Source organism: Mus pahari, chromosome 17 (genome assembly GCF_900095145.1).
Source record: "Mus pahari chromosome 17, PAHARI_EIJ_v1.1, whole genome shotgun sequence".
Taxonomy (NCBI): domain Eukaryota; kingdom Metazoa; phylum Chordata; class Mammalia; order Rodentia; family Muridae; genus Mus; species Mus pahari.
In genome coordinates this window covers 60,018,631-60,038,778 of record NC_034606.1, presented here as the reverse complement: position 1 = coordinate 60,038,778, position 20,148 = coordinate 60,018,631, and the positions used below count along the sequence as shown (strand labels likewise).

Here is a 20,148-nt window from a genome sequence, read left to right as displayed (position 1 = left end):
TGGATCTCATGGAGGCACTTCCCCAACTGAAGCTCCTTTCTCTGTGATAACTCCAGCTGTGTCAAGTTGACACAAAGCTATCCAGTACAGTTATCAATAGTGATTAGCTGTTATATAGAGTACTTTGTTCTCTCCATGCTGGGTCTCAAGCCCTTGGGAATTTGCTTTATGAACAACTTATCTCAGGCTTAATATATAAAAAAAAGTTCGTTTAGCACCCATTCATTCTAAGCAACTGAGAGCTCACTATGTGCTAGGTGTTAGATTACTAAAAGGCATCTGTAGAGAGACAGGAGGAGAGAAGGAAGAGGCTTGGCCTGTCCTTAAGCTGGACCATGTGCCCACAAAGGAAGATAGGATATAGCCCCTTATAAGAGTGGAAATAACTTCTGTAGTCCAAAAGGGAAGCTGGGAAATGTAGTCTTTCGTCAGGAAGCTATCACGTTTAGACATGTGTGTTAGTCATAAAGTTATGATGAGAAACCTGCTAGGCTTGTGTCTCTTTGAGACAATTTTCCATCAGAGTTAACATTTAAATTGTATACCCATTTTTCATTTGCTGTTGGAAATGAGAACTGTAGTAGATGATTTTGTGCCATGTTAAAAAATATTCCCGTTTTTATACTCTTGGCTGTTTTGTTTTTAAAAAGAAAACAAATAAACTTAGGTACTAGGTAGTCAACACAGGGTGTAGGGACAAGCAATGTAAGGCATCACCAAGAGGTGTATTAAAAATGTAGGATGCTATACTTTCTCTCTGACTCCTGAGTCAGAGTCTGCATGGTAATAAAATCTCCAGGCGATTCCCACCCCATGTACACAAAAGCAGAGATGCATTGCTTTAAAGCATGGACTAATACATTAATTTGTTATCTTAATAAATAGGTAGCTCGCCAGCACTTTCCCGCCATATGCTAAACTGGAGAGGAATTTAGTGTTCACATGGTTTATATTCATTAGCAGCAATAATCAGTTTAGTTTCTGCCCTGGAATCACTGTTCAGCTTATTAACAGAGGCGTGTTCCTGGACCCAACCTCTGTTCTGAAATAGGTTAGCTGTGAGACTTGGCATGTTTTCAAGTTTTCCAAATAATCCTTATACAGATTAAAGTTTGCAAAAGGCTATTCCGGTTATGTTCTGTATCTATATCCTTCTAAGGATGAGTTTTGAAAAAAGAAAATCATTGTTTTTTAGTCTTTAGTTAATTTGCTCTGCCTAAGAAGATGGAATTCTCAATTTATGCAACAGAGTGGTTTCAGTTTAAAACGGATCTTTCACTTGAACTGTTTTCAGTTTGGTCTGGAAATTCATTGTGGTGGGCTTGTTCTGTGATTATAGGGTGTTTAGCATCAGGCCCAGTCTCTAATCCCCAGCAGTCAGTGGCTCCTGAGGCAGTCTGCATCTCCCGTGTGAGATCCAGAAACATCTCAGGACTTTACGTATTCCCTCCGAGGGACAAAGTTCCATCAGTTGAGAGTCATTGGTTTAAACTGTGTAGAGAAAATGAATATGGCTTTATGTGGTTCTGATTCCCATTCTGAGTGTCCGCTTCCACTATTTGATTTCCTTGGGGGATTTTGGTTCTATGCAAGGGTGAAGGACAGCTTATGTATCAGTATGGAAGGGCTACAAGGGCTCGTGGAACTACTGTGAATGTTCTGTGATGGGAAATCACAGTGTAATGATGTGGAAAAAAACTCACAAAATAGCAGATATGTACTCGATGACAAATGTGAGAGAGCGCTCATGGCATTGGTCTTTCTAGTTCTGAGCTCCCTCCCATTCTATGATTTTTCATCTCCACTCATTTTATTTGCAATTTGCATAATTTCATTTTTCCTCATAGCTGAGGAATGCATCAGAAGAAATTTGAGTATTTAGTAGACAAATGCATATAATATGCTTATGAAATTAAAACTAACATCTGTCCACCTGTGACAAATAGTTGCAATTCCGATGATGTTGGCTAAGGCTGGCTTTTATGCTGACTAATTACCAAGTGCGCTTGTATAGGGCATACCAAGTGGTATGTCTGCGTCTCATTCTGTTTATCTATTAATAAGAAGGATTTTGATTTATGAGGTTTTTAGGGAAGAACTTAACCATACCTAATTTTAGTAAAATGTCTTCCAGTAAGATAAGTTCTTGGCAAAAGCTTGTCATCGAATTTATACTTTCACAGATATTTATTAATTCCAATGTGACTGGTATTATGCAACATTTTATTTTGGGAATTAAAATGTTATATCACTAATGAGAAGTTGAGAAAATATTCTTTTTAGAGTTTAGATGATAAAAATCATCCCATATTTGAAGCCATTTCTACTAAGATCTTTAGCTATTTCAGTAACTAATTTATTACAGGTGGCTTCTATGGCCAAATTACTGTGTCAAACTCTCTTTTGGTCCAAATTATATTCTAATTTGTCTCTGAGTATAAAGCATATATAATTTGTTCATTTTGAAAATTCTATGAATAATCTTTAAATGTAACCTCAGGGATTCATTTTTGCATATGTGTGTGCATGTGTAAAAAAATAGGTTAAAAACTTGATAATTGCCTATGCATATTTTGTTTACTAAAATCAGAGAGAAAAGTTCTGGCTGGAACTTAGCAATTCATTCTAAACAAATCAGTTGCAGGTGTATTACATAAAGAGTCATTCATTAGTTTTTTTTTTATTATAGAAATGCAAATTTCTAAAGGAGAAAAAGCCCTTTCCAAGAATAGAATCCATTTGAAGTGACATGTGCAGAACATATGACTAATAATTTTAAAAATTAACTTATAGGAAAAGTCTTTTTGCAGTGCTATTAAGCTGAAGATCAGGTATGCAGAGAGATTAAATTATAAATGCCAACTTCATCTTCCCTTTAAAGAAACCAAGTCACATGTTCTACATACATTTGTTAAATATGCTTGAGGCTAATTAACAATTGGTTGCTCGAAATGAACTATTAATATTCCCTTTACAATTTTCTCCCTCTCTTTATTCATGAGTTTTCAAAAAGAATCAAATCTACCATATAGTACAATCATTATATTCTTCAAGGCTTCCATTAATAAAAACGGATTGGCAATCATTGTCGGTGCTTGGGCATGGCCAATGACAGGAGAATAATGAAGCTGGAAATGAGTTCAGGTTGGACAAAGAGGCGACATGGGACAAGATGGTTGGTGTGTCATATTAGAGTCCATGCTGGTTTCAGTGCTTATGCAACAAACAAAACTAGGAACAAGTTGTGAGCAACAAGAACTGGATCCCAGGAAGCAGATAGAAACAAAACCAAAGCTCCAGAGACGAGCAACAGATTTGACCTGTGTGGCAGAGAGGGCACTAGCTTGATTAGGCCAATAAGTATACCACAGGAAAAGATTCCTTTGTGTTTTGATACAGGGACAGTTGGGAGACCAGTGTTGCCTGTAATGAGCACAAAGTATTAGTGAACAGACATCGGCATGCTAAGTATAAATTCTAGCCCGTATTCATTGGTGTGATATAAAAATAGACCTCTGGGTTTTAATAATACATAAGGAGCCATTCATTTTACCTTCAAATACAAAACCATGATAATTCTGTATTAATGGCACTCCAAGTGATTGCCCTTTCCTGTGGAAGATGGGCTCTGAAAGAGACTGTGTGTTTAAATTAAACTTTTTGTTCATACCTTGGACAGAACAGTGGTGAAGAGGGACCACAATTCTGTTGCTACCTGTGCATACTGATTTGTTGGGCAACCATAGTTCCCAAATGACATTAAAAATTGATTAAAATTGCCAAATTTAGCCGTGCTGCTCAGTCAGTGATTTATGTCTAAAAGAGCCAGTGGGAATTGGAGTGTCTCCATATTGTTCCTGAAAGGCTCTGATCTAATGTTTTCATCAGTTTAGTAACTCCCTGTATGCAGCAATTTCAGTGTTATAAGGACTGAAATCCTTATTTCCTGGCAAACAAATATATAGTTGTCAAATTGGTTTTTAGTTTTTAAAGAAAAAGATATGCCTTCTTGAAAAGAATGTTCTTAAACTTGATGAATCCTAAAGTTCAGCACAACAAGGCAATGTTTCAAATAAGCCCATCTGTTCCTTAATTTGAAGCAAGTTGGATCCAGTCAGGACAGCAACTAACCAGCCACAAAGGAGCATATACAAGATGTATGTGGCAGAGAGGGCAGGGAAATGCCTAGTGGGGGACAGGGACTTCCTGCCAGCCTGGCAATGTGAATCCAGTTTAAACCGACAGAGAAGCACTATAGAAAGAAGAAATGGGGTATACCTAGGTGTGCTTTGCAACACTAAGCCTTGTCCAGAAGTTACTGGACTGAACTTGAAGAATGGACTGGACTGTGGAGGAACCATGGGCCATCATAGTTGATTTCCCTCCAGCTTTATCATCACTGACTTGCAATTGACATTTGAGGAACTTCTAATATGGCCAGTCTTCCTTGATTATGAAAGCAAACACTTGTCTGTGGCCTCCAGGTCACAAGGTTGCTGTAGTGTTCAGGCGTAATGAATACAGAATTCAGAAACAACATCAACAAGAAAGTCATGAAGATCGCTGTTGCAGTGCACACACTGCCATGCTCAGTTTTCTTCCTTTCCCACATACAGTATTTCTCAACCTCCCCATCTCCAGGGGCTGTCCCTTCTTACTCTCAGTGGATAGACAATAAGATCCTCCTTCTACTGTTTCCATTTCAGCATCTGCCTACTCTACCCTTTCTTCCATCCCCCATGAGTGATGGACCCATCTGAGAACCACACATCTCTTTCTGTCTTCAGAGGAAACTTGGTACACTCATTGTCATCTCAGCCTCAGCTTCCAGCTTCTCTCTGGTTGTCCTTCCCACCTGTATCACGGTGTGCTTGGGTCTCTCTTCATTCCACAGCCCTTCTATGACATCATTTTTCTTCCCCTTCCTGGCTATATTTCCTCAATTGGTAATCTATGTTACTGTCTCTATTTCTTCAAATTAGACATTCTCCTGTATGCTTTTGTTTTACAAAATCCTAATGTTATAAGAGCACTCTTCTAGCCCCCCCCCCCCCCAATCCATCACAGGTAGTAGAAAGACCTGTTTAGGAATAATTCTTTGGTGTGAATCCAATTTGCATTGTCAGGATACCAGTTGTCAGTTCACCCAAATTAGCAGTGGTAGCTCAATCCACTTGCAAATGGCATTCATGAATCAGCAATGACAGTTTGATCCAGAAGAAATGGAGAGGCTCTTCCAATCATCTTTAGTCTGCTGAAGCATCAAGTAGCCCCAAGAACACCACCAGAAGGTCTTTGGTGCATTTCTCTCTACAAAGCCATGATAAATGATGATCAGCCAAGAGTGGCAAGGAGAACAAATACCACACAGTCTCATCCACTGTCTGTGGGTTATATTTATATACCTTTTCCAAACACCATGTGTTTTCTTAAGAATCCTCTCTAGCAAAACATCATATGCTCTATTTCCAGGTAGCTTCAGAAAAACAGCACATATCTGTTCTCAGCAATAATCCTCCCATGTGTCTGCTTCAGCAAAAATATCTTCTTATAAGATAGTTTCCAGAAAGAAATCAGATGACACAGCTGAGTTTCCAAATAAATCAGACATTTCCACTTCTTCCTCCTTTATCTAGATCTTCCAAATCCCATACCTCCCACAAACCAGGCTCACCAGGGCCCCAGTAACTTCTGTATTGTTGGACAAGATACCTGTTAGTCAATACCTTGCTCGGCAGTATTTAACTTTACCGGCCATCTTACCCTCAAATGTTTGTTTTCTTTGACTTTATAATACTTCTTTCTACGGATCTGAGTCCTGAGCTGCAAGTATTATAATTCATAGTTTACTTGGGAAAGGAGTATGTTGAAGGATATTCGGCAGCTTCCAACACGTGAGAGAGTGATCTTCAGTGATATTAAGGCAAGACATCACATACCATATTTAGGTAAAATCCCATCAGCTTTCCTCTATGTGTCATATAAACATCACCTTCTGTTTTAAGGTGACATCTAGAGTGGACTTGAAGCTGATGCTGTCCACTTATATTCTGAGTGCCATCCTTATGTCCTCCACCCTCCTCACTGGGAGATTTTGCAATCCTCCTTAGTTGTATAGTTATCTTTTGAATTATATATATATATATATATATATATATATATATATATATATATATATATATACACACACATCCATGGCTAGTAGATCAAGGTTGTAGTCCTTATATTGTTTAGGATTGTATAAATGAAATAAGCTAGTCAGAATCATCTGGGAAGAGAGAGACCCAGTTAAGAAAATACCTCCATAATATTGTGTTCTAAGTAAGTCTGGGAGACATTTTCTTCATTAATAATAGGTGTAGCAGGTCCCATTCTACTGTGAGGAGTACCATCCATGAGCAGGTGGTCCCGGCAGGTCCCAGCAGGTATAAGAATAGTAGCTGAACATGATCCCAGAATAAGCCACAAACAGCCCCACTCCATGGCCTCTGCTTCAGTTCCTGCCTCCTGGTTTCTGCCTTCCCTTCCCTTCATAATGGATTATGACCTATAAGCTGAAATAAACCCTTTCTCCCTCAAGTCACTTTGGTGGTATGTATATCACAGTAATAGAAAGTCTGGCTAAGACAGTTCTAGTCACCATCTGCTAAGGGTACTGGAAATTTATATTGTGACTTCCATCTTGGGAGAAAGGCATTTGTAGATATAGGCTGTGTTTAGTGATGGTGCTCACTGCTGTGGGGCTCACCTGGTGCCTGCGGTCTTCTGGTTTTGCTGCTGACTCTGTCTGACCCTCATCAGTCTTTCCTTTCTCCTTATGAGGTCATATTCCTCAGAGTTCCCTAGGAGCCTCTCCTCCTCATTCATGCCTTCTTCCTGGGCGATGCTTCCCAAGACACACTTTTAGTTACTTCAGTATAGTATGTGACTTTCAAAGTTTGAGCTCTAGTTAAGTTCTCCCTGCTGAGTGAGATGTGGACGCACGTATTTCATTGGGTACTTCCGCCTGGACCTCAAATCCAGCAATGTAGAGTCATGACCTGTGTAACCATCTCTCCAGTCCCTTCCCAGTCTAGACCCCCTCAGTTAGAAACTGAGGAAAGAGGGCTTCATCCATGAAAACTTTTCTGGCTAATTTACTGGGAGCCAAACAGTACCAGGGCAAAAACTTTGCATACAGTGTATTAATTATTATTATTAATTATTATTATTATTATTATTATTATTATTATTATTATTATTATGCCAAGTTGCCTCCACCTTATGGGCAGTGAAAACAGGAACTGGACTCACTAATTGGACCTCCTCCTAACTTCAAGTTTTAGTAGTTTTTGATCTATTCTATACCCTATGACTAAAAGAAGTTGATAAACAATTCACATCACACACATACACAAACATATGCACACACATACATACATACACTTACACATACAGATATGCACACTCTTATGTAAGCACTGTCACTACTTGGAAGGCTGCACAAGAAATTGATAACAGTGGTTGTGTGTGCCTTAGAAGTGGGAAAACCGAGTGTCTGGGAGTCAGATTTACCTTTATGTGCCACACACTAGACCTTTTAAACATCCTAGCACATATACAGGATGCGTTTGTATCATTAATGACATTTCTGTAGGTAATCTACAACCAAAGGCTAGCATTGGAATTTCATAGATTTTACAGGACTTTTACACACTACCACCCACTTACTCCGTGAACCACAGTGAATACACATCAGCCTCCCCAGCTTCCTGTGGTGTGTACAGTTCCCCTACTGGGAGCATGCCCTTCATTGGCCTTTGTCCTGGACTGTTGTGTTTCTCCATTAGTCCTCTGAGTAGACGCCACATTCTTCTTTGCTGCAAGAGTAGGTTTGGAAATCGTGTTATGTTTACCAAACATCATTGTGATTTATTTATTATACATGTCTTTTTATCAGAAAACCCCAATCAGATCCTTCAAAGGAATGATACTTAGTCTTTTTTTTTTTTTTTTTTTTTGAGACAGGGTTTCTCTGTCTAGCCCTGGTTGTCCTGGAACTCGCTTTGTAGACCAGGCTGACCTCGAACTCAGAAATCCACCTGCCTCTGCCTCCCAAGTGCTGGGATTAAAGGTGTGCGCCACCACGCCCGGCAATACTTAGTCTTACTCAGAGTTTTGATGATGGTGTCGCAGGTAGTACTAGGTGAAGAGGGAAGCAATGAACTCTCAATGGATAAAACATTCAGGACAGTGAACCCTGACTTTTCAATATTCTTCCTTTTAACTTTCTCCATAAGTATTGTTTCATAATTATTTCTTATGCTGTCTTCAAATTTTATACCCCCCATCTCAGTCCCAAGAATAATATGTTCAATTAAAAATAACAAGAAAGCTAATATAATGCTGAAGTTCTTATTCTTGTGGAATGTACCATGAAATTTATAACGAGTGGATAGATGTGAAAATGAATGCAGCCAATTCATGAGCAGTGTTTTGCAGTGACTAAGGAAGTCCTGCATGTTGCAGGAATATGCTTTCATGCACACTTTGGTGGGTGTTATCCCTTGTACAGCAGAATTATCTTGGTAACTAGCCTCAGTGTTACCACAGTGCATGATGCTGGTAGCACCCTTCAAGGCAACTTATTTGTAAATGGTCCTCTATGCTGGGTTTGTTTTCTACTGAGAAGCCTACTTAGACTTGCAAATGTTATATTTTTAAAAATACTTTCATCTCTCCAAATATTGCTCTCACTTCTTATCCCAGATTTAAGTTTCTCCAAACTTAGTCTGTTTCCCGTTTGTGAATTACGTTGACGCTCTCTCTCTCTCTCTCTCTCTCTCTCTCTCTCTCTCTCTCTCTCTCTCTCTCTCTCTCTCTCTCTCTCTGCCAGCTTTACTCAGTGGGTGTTTCACAGCTGTTGAGCAGAGGCTTAACAGTATCCTGTGCTGGGCTGTATTTTTCTTGCATGTGTGGATCGCAGAACTGAACTGCAGGGTCTCAACACTGTATTGGCTGAGCAAGAAGCCCTTAGTGTTCCCTAAAATGCTCACACAATGCTTCTGCAAGACGAAGTCTAGATAAATGCTGTCACTTTAGAAATGCAGCATAGTTTAGAAAAAGAGCAGTGTTCCTGGCATTCAAGGTAGACTGTGGAATAGTAGGGGGATGGGGGAATGTGAGTGGGAGATGGGGGACTTAAGCTCTCTCTGCCTCCAGATTTTGTCCAGAAACAAGTCCACAGGCCAGAAAAAAAAAAAAAAAAAAAAAAAAAACATCCATTTTGGACCTTAATCTAAAAATGCTCCTTCTCTGCCTCCCACTCATTAACTTCCTGAAACTTGTGCTGGTGAGAGTTTCCAAAACCACAGACATGATTCAATTACCCTGTCCCTTAAGCTTTTCTATTTCACATGTGATAAAGTCCAGTTCTTCAGTATGGCCCCCAAGAGCTTTGAGATCTGAACCCTACTAATCAGTTTGTCTTTAGCTTCCCTTTCCTGTCTCTCTGAATATAGTTATTTAAGTTGAGTTATATAATTTAAAAAGTTCATCTCAGCCCAAAAGCTCTGTGTTTCTGAATAATAACAGATTTTATATCAGCTTTAAGATATGGAAAGGGGAGGGTTCTAAATTTCTTGTTTTTACAGTAGACCAGTGTCAGGTTCCCTGTCCCAAGAGAAAGGGTTCAAGTACCTGAAACAGGTTTTGCTTCTGTTTTTTAGTTTCATGGAATATACTCCTTGTCTTACAAACCAGCAGAGAAGCAGAAACCACCACAGCCATATGGGTCACTGTCCCTCTGTTAGAACTGAAACCCCGAACAATGGGCACTGGCTTGAAAATCAGCTTGTGATGATGGAATTAAGGGCTTGGAGATGAGCTGCCAGGTGTGTTGGCAGTGGATGCCCTTCCAGGCTCCCCACTCAACTGAGAGTCAATCCACTTGTAAGGAGGACAAAAGGGTGTGTCTGTCCTTTCTGAAGAAAGCCACATCTAGGGGACTGTCTGAACCTTGTCCTTGGAACAATGTAGGATCACTGCCAAGTTGAGCTTCAGGTCAGATCAGGACAAATGAGGGTACTTCCCCTTTGATCTCTAAAGGGAAAAGCCTTGAAAAGATTTATTGACTCATGCAACAGATATACAGCTGGGGCCAGCCAATGTCCTGGCCAAGTTCTCTGTTCCCAAATCTTACATTCCATTGAAAATAGACATAAGATGCATCATTATACAGCAAAAAACCTACAGATGCTATTAAAACCAGAGAATCCATGCTGGGGAGGTACCTTAAATTTTCAACCATCTAAAACTAAGACTTGCATAAAATTGTTAAGAAAAAAATTCATAAAATGTGTAAGTTGATTTTTCTGCTGTTGGCTCCAGGCTTGCATGCTACAGTATCTAGTCCCATGTCAGGCAGTCAGACAGCACTTCCATGCCAGCACTCACAGCACTATAGAAACCTTTCACTTGAAGCCAGTGTCTTCTCAAAACCCAGCTCAAGTCTGACCCCACTGTTAAGTTTTCTTTGACTGTCTCAACTTACAGGATTGATTTTTAAAGATGGTATTAGGTATATAGGACCTGGTACTGTTATTCACATAAATAAGTTATGGTTTTCGCAAGTTTATCTAGAATATAGAGTCATCTCTATTGCCAAGTACACATTCCTAGGAACATTAACAGGTGCTCAGAACAAACACCGTGTTTCCATTAACAGAGCTCATTTCTCACTGTTCAGCGAGCATTGCCCAGGTTTCTGTTGTGTACTGTGCAGTACGTACAACACTGGCATTTACTTATGTCTGAATTTCTTCAGATCAGCTTGTCTTTGACATCCAATGCAGTATCTGGAACACAGTACATGTCCATTTCATACTCAATGAATAAAAATGAATGTTAAAGATAAACAACCATCAGAGAACTTGGAATTTGCAGATATGTATAATGAAGAGGAAGTAGATCTATAGTAAGTTATACCTGAAAACTATTTGAACACAGAACACTTTTCACTGTCAAGGAATCATGACATTCTGAGCTAGCGCTCTCTAGAATTCTGCTAATAAAGTGCTAGCATCAAGACACCTGATGGAATGAGGTAATAATGGCATCATTCTGATCTCTTGGTTTGCAAGCCTATATATGTCAGATTGTGTATGTGTGTGTGTGTGTGTGTGTGTGTGTGAGAGAGAGAGAGAGAGAGAGAGAGAGAGAGACTGCATGCACTCTTGTGGAGGTGCATATTCATATGTGTGCACATGTATGCAGAGAGCAGAGGTTAACCTGGGGCTGTCTTCCTCCCTGGCTTATCTTTTTGAGACTGGTCCTTTCACTGGCTGGGAACTGAACTGTTTACCCTAAGATGGCTGGCAGTACGCCCCAGGAACCCCCTTTGCTCTGTCTGCCTCACTGGTGCTGAGATTCCATACCTTTGCCCATCATCTCTGGCTTATTTGTTTAGCTGATTTTTACAGGGGCTCCAGGAACTGGTGCTTCATGCTTCCAAGGTGAGCACTTTAGATGCTGGGCTATCTTCCAGCTCCCAGAGTCTGTGGGTTAACTCTCTTCCTATTCAGTTTTAGAAGAGGCATTAAGGACTACGTAGTTGAGCAATGAATGCACTTAAAAAAAAACAAAAAACAAAAAAACAACAACTCTGGTATGCCCAGCTACTGTTTGAATATGTCCATTTGGCAGCCCATTCTCAGTACATTTCTTCCATGTTAGTGGAAATTGTGATCATAGTACTGTACTTAAGATAATCAAAACATGACCAAATACCCAATAGCATTTCTTACTAGAAGATGTTTGATAAATTTATACACAATAAACGAGTCTGAGAATTTGGCTCATTTAACTTGGCTCTTAAAGCTAAAATATCCTGTGGACCAAGTTTGCACTTGTTTTCTGCCTGACTGCTTTTCAAATGCTGTTCTGTGTCTGCAAGACTCTGCACACATCAATGGAAATGACTGTCCTATAACTTGAGTGTTAGTACATTAACACGGCCTTGTGGGGTTCCCTCTGAAATCAGGGTGCAAGGAAGACTGTGCAAAGCACTCTCTGTTCACAGAGCTGAAGGGAGGTTGCTGCTTTGCCTCCCTCTCACTTGGGACTTACCTTCTGCTGGCTTTTGAATGCAGACTCAACCTCCCTGTAACATTCAGACTAAATGCTCCGATTAAGTAAGCTTCTTGCTTCTGCTTTATGATCCCATGTCGACATTTGCTTGAGTTTTATTTAGCCGTATGTTAGCTTAAAACGGAAGAGTCCACAAATGGAAATGGGGCAGGTCAGGATCTCATATCTCTGTGGACTGGAGATCCCAGGAGGAACCGTGGTAAAATGACTGTATTTAGGTCATCTTACCCTTGCACGAATTATACCTATTTATGCTTATAACTGACATTTTCTGCCATGTGTGGTGTTCCAGGATCATATTAACAAAATTAATCTCAATTCACTGTCTGATTTGCTCACGTTGTCCCATAGGACTTTGGTATAATCAAAGTTCATAATGCTTTAAGCGTTCACATTGATTTGTCAAGCTTGGTAGCAGGTTCTTTAGCAGCAGTCTTTTCTATAGGATGCTGTCTCTGTAGAGAGCTATATAGGACTCTTTTCCAGCCATGGTCTGTACAGTTTTGCTTAGGCTACTGAAGTTGCTGCCCCATCTCCTACAAGAGCTGTGCTTGTTTGAGGAGAGGCCATGGCATATGCAGAGTACCTTCTCCCTCTGGCGAGCAGTGTGTTTTCACAGCCTTACATTCTTCTTTGTTAGCTCCTCCATTCTGCAGATTAAATCTGACCCTTGTGCACAGACTTCTCAATATTCACCATGAAGTTCATTCACAAGCTGATGCTTGAGGACTTTACATTTGTATTTTCATTATGTGAGTGCTGATACTTGCCCAGTCTGTATAATGGGACTTGAATGTATACAACCTCAGGGATGACCACTTTGTATTAAATAATTAACTGGGAGATTATATATAAAGAATCTTCTCGGGAGAGACTTCCCCAGGGAAGATTGTTTCCATGGCTCTCAGCATCCCCACTTGCTTGTAATTCTTTGTCTAGAGTTGAGGCCTCATGAGCTTTTTCCTTCCACATCAGCATGTCCACTGGTATCATGTGTTGAGATCTTGTTGGGGCAGCCATGTTGATCAGAGTTAGTGAGCGTAGCATCTATGGGCATTTCTAAGTGATAACACTTCACTCCAACATCCTGCTCCTTTGGTTACTGAAATCTTTCAGTCACCTCTTTTGCAAAAGCCCTGAGCCCTAGGTGCAGGATTTGTACTGTAGGTGACTCATCTGGGGCCAGGCATCACAAGACCTTGTATTCCCTACACTGTGATTGATTGTGGTTTTCTGTCATTGTCTACTTCTATTGTAAAGAACAGCTTCTTTGATGAGACATGAGAACCATACTCATCTATGGGTATAAAAATGGATACTTAGAACGTAGTTCTAATTTTTGTTTAGTTCGAGGAATTTGTTTATTTCTATTTTGACTTCTTCTTTGACCCAGTAATGATTCAGTAATGAGTTACTTAATCTCCACGAGTATGTATATTTATTAGAAATTTGTCAGCTGTAAAGTTTAAGTTGCAGTGAGGTCAGATGGGATGTGCATAGCTAGCTTAATCTTTCTGAATCTGTTAAGATTTGTTTCGCGTCCCAGGATGTAATCTGTTTTGAGAAGCTCCCATCTGCCAATGAGGAGAATGCATATTCTTTGGTGTTTCAATGGAACACTCTGTCAATATCGGAATAGTCTACTGATGTGTGACATTATGTATTTTTTGGTGTATTTGTGCAGATGACCTACCAGCTGTCTATTGAAGTCAACCACCATTAAATGATTGATGTTAATGTGTGACTTTGAGTTCCATAGTACACTTTTAATAAAATTGGGTGCACCAGAATTTCACACATACACATTTAGGATAGAAACATCTTCCTGATTGTTTCATTTGATACGGATGTAAGGTCCTTCTTTGGATGTTCTGGTAAGTTTTAGCTTGAAGTCTATTTTTTAATATATTAGTGTGGCAACTCCTGCTTGCTTGTTGGTCCTGTTTGGTTGGATATATCCTTTTACTCTAAGGTGATTACTCTCTTTAATGATAAGATGCATTTCTTGTAGACAATGGATAATATAGAATTTGTTTCTTGATCCATTCAGCCAGTCTGTGTCTTTTGATTGAAGACTTGAAGCTGTTCATATTTAAAGTTATTATTGAAAGTTGTGCAATTGCAGCCGTTGAGTTATTGACTTTTGCTGTGGTTGTGTTCTCAGTGGTACTTTGTGTTGTCCTGATTGTAGCTTTGTTATTAATTCTATAGTCTTCTGGCTATGTTCATTGTTCTTGGTAGGCTGATATATTACTTCCTGTATTTTGTTTAGATTTTTATCTTTTGGATAAAATATGTTTAGACTGTTCAGATCATGGAAAGTTTCTCCTTTATGACAGATAGTTTTGCTGGGTATAATCGCATGTGGCTGTCATGGTTTTGGGAGGTAGCATTCCTTGTTCCTGGGTTTTCTGGCTTTCAAAGTTGTGACTGAAAAAGAAAAAACACCCAGCTGTTATTCTGTTGGGTTTTTCTTCTTATGTGACTTGTGGTTTTTTTTTTCCCCTTGCAGTTTTCAACACACTTCTTTTTTTTTTTTTTTTTTTTTTTTTTTTTTTTTTTCGTATGCTTAGTGTTTTAACAAGGAATGTGACATAGGCAGTTGCTATTCTGGACTTAGTTAGCTCTTTGATGTATACATCTGTTATCTATATGAGCATGTCTTTTTCATAGTTTTAAGAAGGTTTTAACTATGATCTTGTTTAATATATGATCTATGATATTGGCCTGGTATTCTCCTTCATCTATTTGCATAATTTTAAAGTTTCACCTTTTCATGGTGTCCCATGTTTCTTTCCTCTGTTTTTAATAAAAACTTCATATTCTTTGTTTATTTTGACAAGATCTTTTACTTTATCTTCAAGTCCTGATGTTCGGTCTTTGGTGGCTTCATTCGGCTTGTAAGGCGTTTCCTTGCGTTTTCTCATTGAGTTATTAGGTTTTTTTATTTAATTTTTGTTTCGGCTTGAGTACTCCCCAATGCTCCTTTCTTTATTGGATTCCACCTTCTCCTTTGGGATTGTCTTCCTTGTGTCCTTCAGCCTTACGTTTGTAAAGTCTTGGGTGGCACTGGCTCATCCACCCTCTTTAAATTTCCTAAGTTGTTTCTTTGTGTCTTCTTTAACATTCTTGAATTATTTGATAAAGGTTTTAATTGCTCCTTTAAAATCTGTATCTTGTGGTTCATCTGGGTCATTCTAATTGCTGAACATATTTCTAAAGATCTGATTTGTTTTTGTTTAGAGTTACAGCCTTGATAGACTTTCTTCTCTCTCTCTCTCTCTCTCTCTCTCTCTCTCTCTCTCTCTCTCTCTCTCTCTCTCTCTGAACAAGTTGGGTCAGGATACAGGATGAGTGGGCCAGATGACCCCTACAGTTTGGATATGAAACCGGATAGACACAAGCTTTGCTAACATGCAACTTGCACATCTTGGTCAAATCCTGGAGTTTGTGAAAAAAATATATTGTTTGGGGAGGCTTTATGTAATAAAGAACTAGTCTGACTCATCCAGTGAGATCCCAAATAAGGATGCACAGGGCCTGTGCATTGTGGGTAAAAATGGGGGTCCTGGAAGAAGCCTAGAGTTTGGGATGGTACAGGCATGAGTGGACATACTAAGCCAACACATTGGGTATAAGACTTGGGCTGGATTGGGGGACTTGGAGGGGGTAAGGGTGGGGAGAATCAGATGGACTCATAAAACTAAACCCTGGTGAAAGATGTTCAAGATCTGCCTAGGCAAAGAGGCTCATCTAGTGCTTCTGTTTCTTTCTTTTAAATATTACCTGACACATTAATGCAAAAAATTATGTATGTTAATGGGAAATCAAGTAATATTTTATTACATGAATATATTATATAATACTTAAATCATGTTGGGTATACTTATATTTTCAAACAGTTATTTCCTTATGGTAATTTTTTTGATATTTTCTATACTTTTGAAACATTCATTATTGTTGTCCATAGTCTCTCTCTAAGGTGAAGCAATCCAACAGAAATTCCTTTTCCTATCTAACTGTAACATTAATATTCATCATCATTTTCCTATTCCTCCCAGTCTCCATGCGGCAGCTCCATAATACTCTTCAACTTCTGTGAGATTAACCTTTCTACATTTCTTACTATATGATATTTTTCTTTCTGTGTTTGACTTATTCCACTTTCCTAGCCTTGGGGATCACAGCCATATGTTGTCACTCTGGCTGTTACACATGCTGGGATGGGAACTGGAGTCCTCACGGTTATACATCAGGTACTTTCCTGACTGCCGTCTTCTCGCTTCAGAATATAGGCTCTCAATGACAAGTATTCAGTTAATGCTTTAGATTCCATATAAAGGGGTACTATTAACTGAGGAGGTTTTATTGTTAAAATTCACATTTTTCACAATTAAAATCCTTGTGTTTTGCCAGGCGTGGTGGCGCATGCCTTTAATCCCAGCACTTGGGAGGCAGAGGCAGGTGGATTTCTGAGTTCAAGGCCAGTCTGGTCTACAAAGTGAGTTCCAGAACAGTCAAGGCTACACAGAGAAACCCTGTCTCGACCCCCCCCCAACAAAAAATCCTTGTGTATTGTGTCTTACCATCCATAAGCTTTTATAATTTGAGGTGAAAATTAACATGTATAAGGTTCTGTATGATATTTTACTATTTCATAATTCCTCATCTATATCTGTTCTTCACATTGTAATCCTGTCTGCATTCAGGTACCTAGTAGAGCACTTATTGCTCGATTTGCTCCTCTGACTAACTGATGCTCTTGGATTCTTACTTTCAAACGAAATTCTTCAAGTTCTGTGTACAGTAAACACTTTACCTCTTGCAAGTCCTCCCCAAGGTGTACAGAATAGCCAGTGAATCAAAGATCACAGTTTTGGTCGACTCAGTGATTGAAGATTTCAGGATTCTAAGGCAACCTGATCTGTAATTTCTGATTCATTTTATGAAACACGAGTAGATGAATGCATGGAAGATTTTAAAAGCTATTCATAATGATGCCAGTTGAAACTGGCAGGCCTTTTTGAAACTGTGGCAAGGAACTGCTCATAAAAGCACACATGCTTTCTGTCTTGTGAACATCAAACACTCTTATTAAAGGGGATATTTTTGAATGTTCTTTTAAAATGCAGTTCAGTTAGTAGCAAGGCAAATCAAAGGGAAATTGTCCAATATTGGCCACCATTGACCTCTACCCTCCCCTTTCCTTTGTAGACATTGACGAGTGCGCAGAAGGGCGCCATTACTGCCGTGAGAACACCATGTGTGTGAACACTCCTGGTTCTTTCATGTGTATCTGCAAAACTGGGTACATCAGGATCGATGATTACTCATGTACAGGTAAGCAGAGCCTATTTGTTATTGACTACTTCCTGTCTTGTAAGGTTTTCAAAGGTTTCTTTTTCTTACATTTCTGAGTCATAAACTGTTCTGTATAACAACAAATTAAAATGGAAGTTATTGTATCTTGTTCTAGCATTTAATTGTGAATCTTCTCTGAAAAATGGAGTACTTGGCGTTACATGAAATTCACTTCTGGGGGGGGAGACACGAACAAATGTTTATTCAGTTACAATCATGCTCAAGTCTTACTTAGGAAATCTGTGAGTTTATTTGACCTATAAAAGCATGATTGAAAGATTATTTACAGGCATGTGGGTGATCCCAAAACAGCTGTATCACTGAGAAGTCTCATTGCAGCATGGATGGTCCCCACGGCTGCATAGGTGAGACACCCACTCAGTTAAAATTTCATGTCCCTACACTCTGGAACCTCCTGAGAGCAGCTGTATATAATTCTGCATCTGGAATAAAATTATGTACAGCTGGAATGGGGGTGCATAAGAGAGTACCTGATTTTTCCAGTGTGGATCTATAACCCTTCCCTGACAGCTTCTGTAAGGGAACCTCAATCGACTTAATCTTTAGGGTCCCTAGCCTCACACCTAGTTATTCTTGGCAAGATAGTTTTATGGATGTTGTTCTTGAAATGCAGCATTCCATGACGCTCTTTAAGAAGTAAATAAAGTCTTTCTACCCTTTCTTCCATGATGGTCTCTGAAAGGGATGCTATGGATATGCAGTTATTTTCTTCTCCTTACGGGCATTGGACCTCTGTGCTACATCAAAATTCACTTATTCTTCTGGAGTTTGACAGAGTAAAATTATGTACACGAACTACCAATCACTGCAGAGAGCGTCTCTGAGCAAGGCTGACTGCAGCAATAATCTTACAGACATAAACACAAGTATTTAGGGAGCAACTTGATAAGCACATCATATGCATTGAGCAAGCAAGCAAGCAATCAAACAACAACAACTTAGTACCCCCTTCCCTACTCTGGCCTGATCTCCCCAGACTTAGGCATGTCACTGATTTCCACTGCCCAATATGAGTTCCCTCGTGTGAGAATCTGATCAGACCTCCAATCCAAGTGGAAAATAGTTGCTTACACACTTAACACTCACACTATTATAACCCCACATGCTTCCCCCATTTCTTTTATGCTGATAGGAAAGCACAAAGCTCTGCAGTGAAGTAGGTCAACTGGTACCAGTTCTGTCCCAGTAACCCACATAGCAACTCCTGGCACTACAGGATCTAGCCAGCAAGGACGAAGCTTCTAGCTCAATCTACCTTGGTATCCCCATGGCCCATATCCAAAGTACACAGTGTTTCCAGCAAGAAGCTCTTACTATTTAGTTATTGGGTCAGCCAACAGCCATGAAGATGTTCTGTAGTAGCTGGGGAGTCTCGGGGCTCCCTGGCCAGCAGGTCGCACACCCTTGGTGTTGCATTTCATGGTTTCTGGGAGCATTTTTCCCACAACACAAGTATCTTACTTCGCTCTTTAGCTTTTATTTTAGCCTCAACAGCAAGGGGTTAGGAGGTTTTCTCATCCATATTTTGTGGGTTCTCTCTGCCTTACCTTATGATGCTCTAGGGAATTTCATTATGGTTGTTGTACTGAGTCACATGCATCATAGCTGGGTAGGACTGTTGCTTGTGCCCCTCCCTTAGAAGCTTGCATTGTGCCTTCTGAAACCATGAAAGGCCAGTTCCATTTCAGAGGCCTCTGGGCACTGTGTCTAAAATGAATGGTGTTCTCAAAAATAAGAACTTACCGTCCACCTCTGGGTTCTACCTAGGGCAATAGCTATAACCCCGATGTTATGGGAATCTCCTTGACAAGCCTGGCCAACAACTTAAAATACAGCTTCTTATGTTTGGTGTTGGAGCTTTTTTGTTAGGTAGTCTTGGGCACTTGAAGGAGGCATTGGTAATGACTGTTTTACAGAGGGCTGGCAGCATCTCTGAAGGCCTACTGCCACCCACTCTATAAAACAAACAAACAAATAAACAAACAAGCAAAAAAAAAATAACCAGCTAGCCTCACGAGTCACCAAATCACATCATCTGAGCCTTCCACAGTCTGCTGTCCCTATGTACTGGTTTAGAGGCCAGCATGGGGGATAATATTTTCATGTATTATTATTTATTTCTGATTGCAATTTCATATTTGGGGAAGTTCTTTCTGGACAGACAGCCCATATCCCTAAGTAGGAACCATTCAACAACTTCTGCAACCCCTTTACAGCCCTGATCCATACTTACTCCTTCCAGACTGCAGCATGCCCTTTGCCTCATCATGGTGCTCAGGATGGCCCCATGTGCCTGGCAAATAATATTCATCAAGGGACCACATTACCTCCTCAGACATAGAAGATGATGGCCCATGGCGATTTCTTTCTCTCACAGATTTTTCACACTGGAAGGACAGCTCAGCCTCAGTTACATGTCTTATCACTTATATCAGGGACACAATGACTAAATACAGAAAGAAGGATCACCACTTTACACTACATAGAGGAGGCCGCCACAGATACTCTAGCCGCAGACAGCTTAACTCCATTTATATTTGTCATTCCCCACAGCGGTGACAAGCCAACCCTTCCTCCCAAATCCATTCTTGGTTCTGTCACATTCCTATGTTGCCTCAAACTTTTACTGGAAACCTCACC

The 20,148-nt window shown here is 39.8% G+C and overlaps 1 protein-coding gene across 2 annotated transcripts in view; it reads left to right on the top strand.

Annotated features, from left to right (window-relative positions):
• Positions 1–20,148, top strand: part of Nell2 (neural EGFL like 2) — a 307,759-nt gene that overhangs the window by 168,310 nt on the left and 119,301 nt on the right. For both annotated transcript variants that reach the window (XM_029547891.1, XM_021216187.2), the window contains exon 14: positions 17,341–17,466. In XM_029547891.1, coding sequence (XP_029403751.1) covers positions 17,341–17,466 — 126 coding nt within the window. The remainder of the gene's footprint in view (positions 1–17,340; positions 17,467–20,148) is intronic.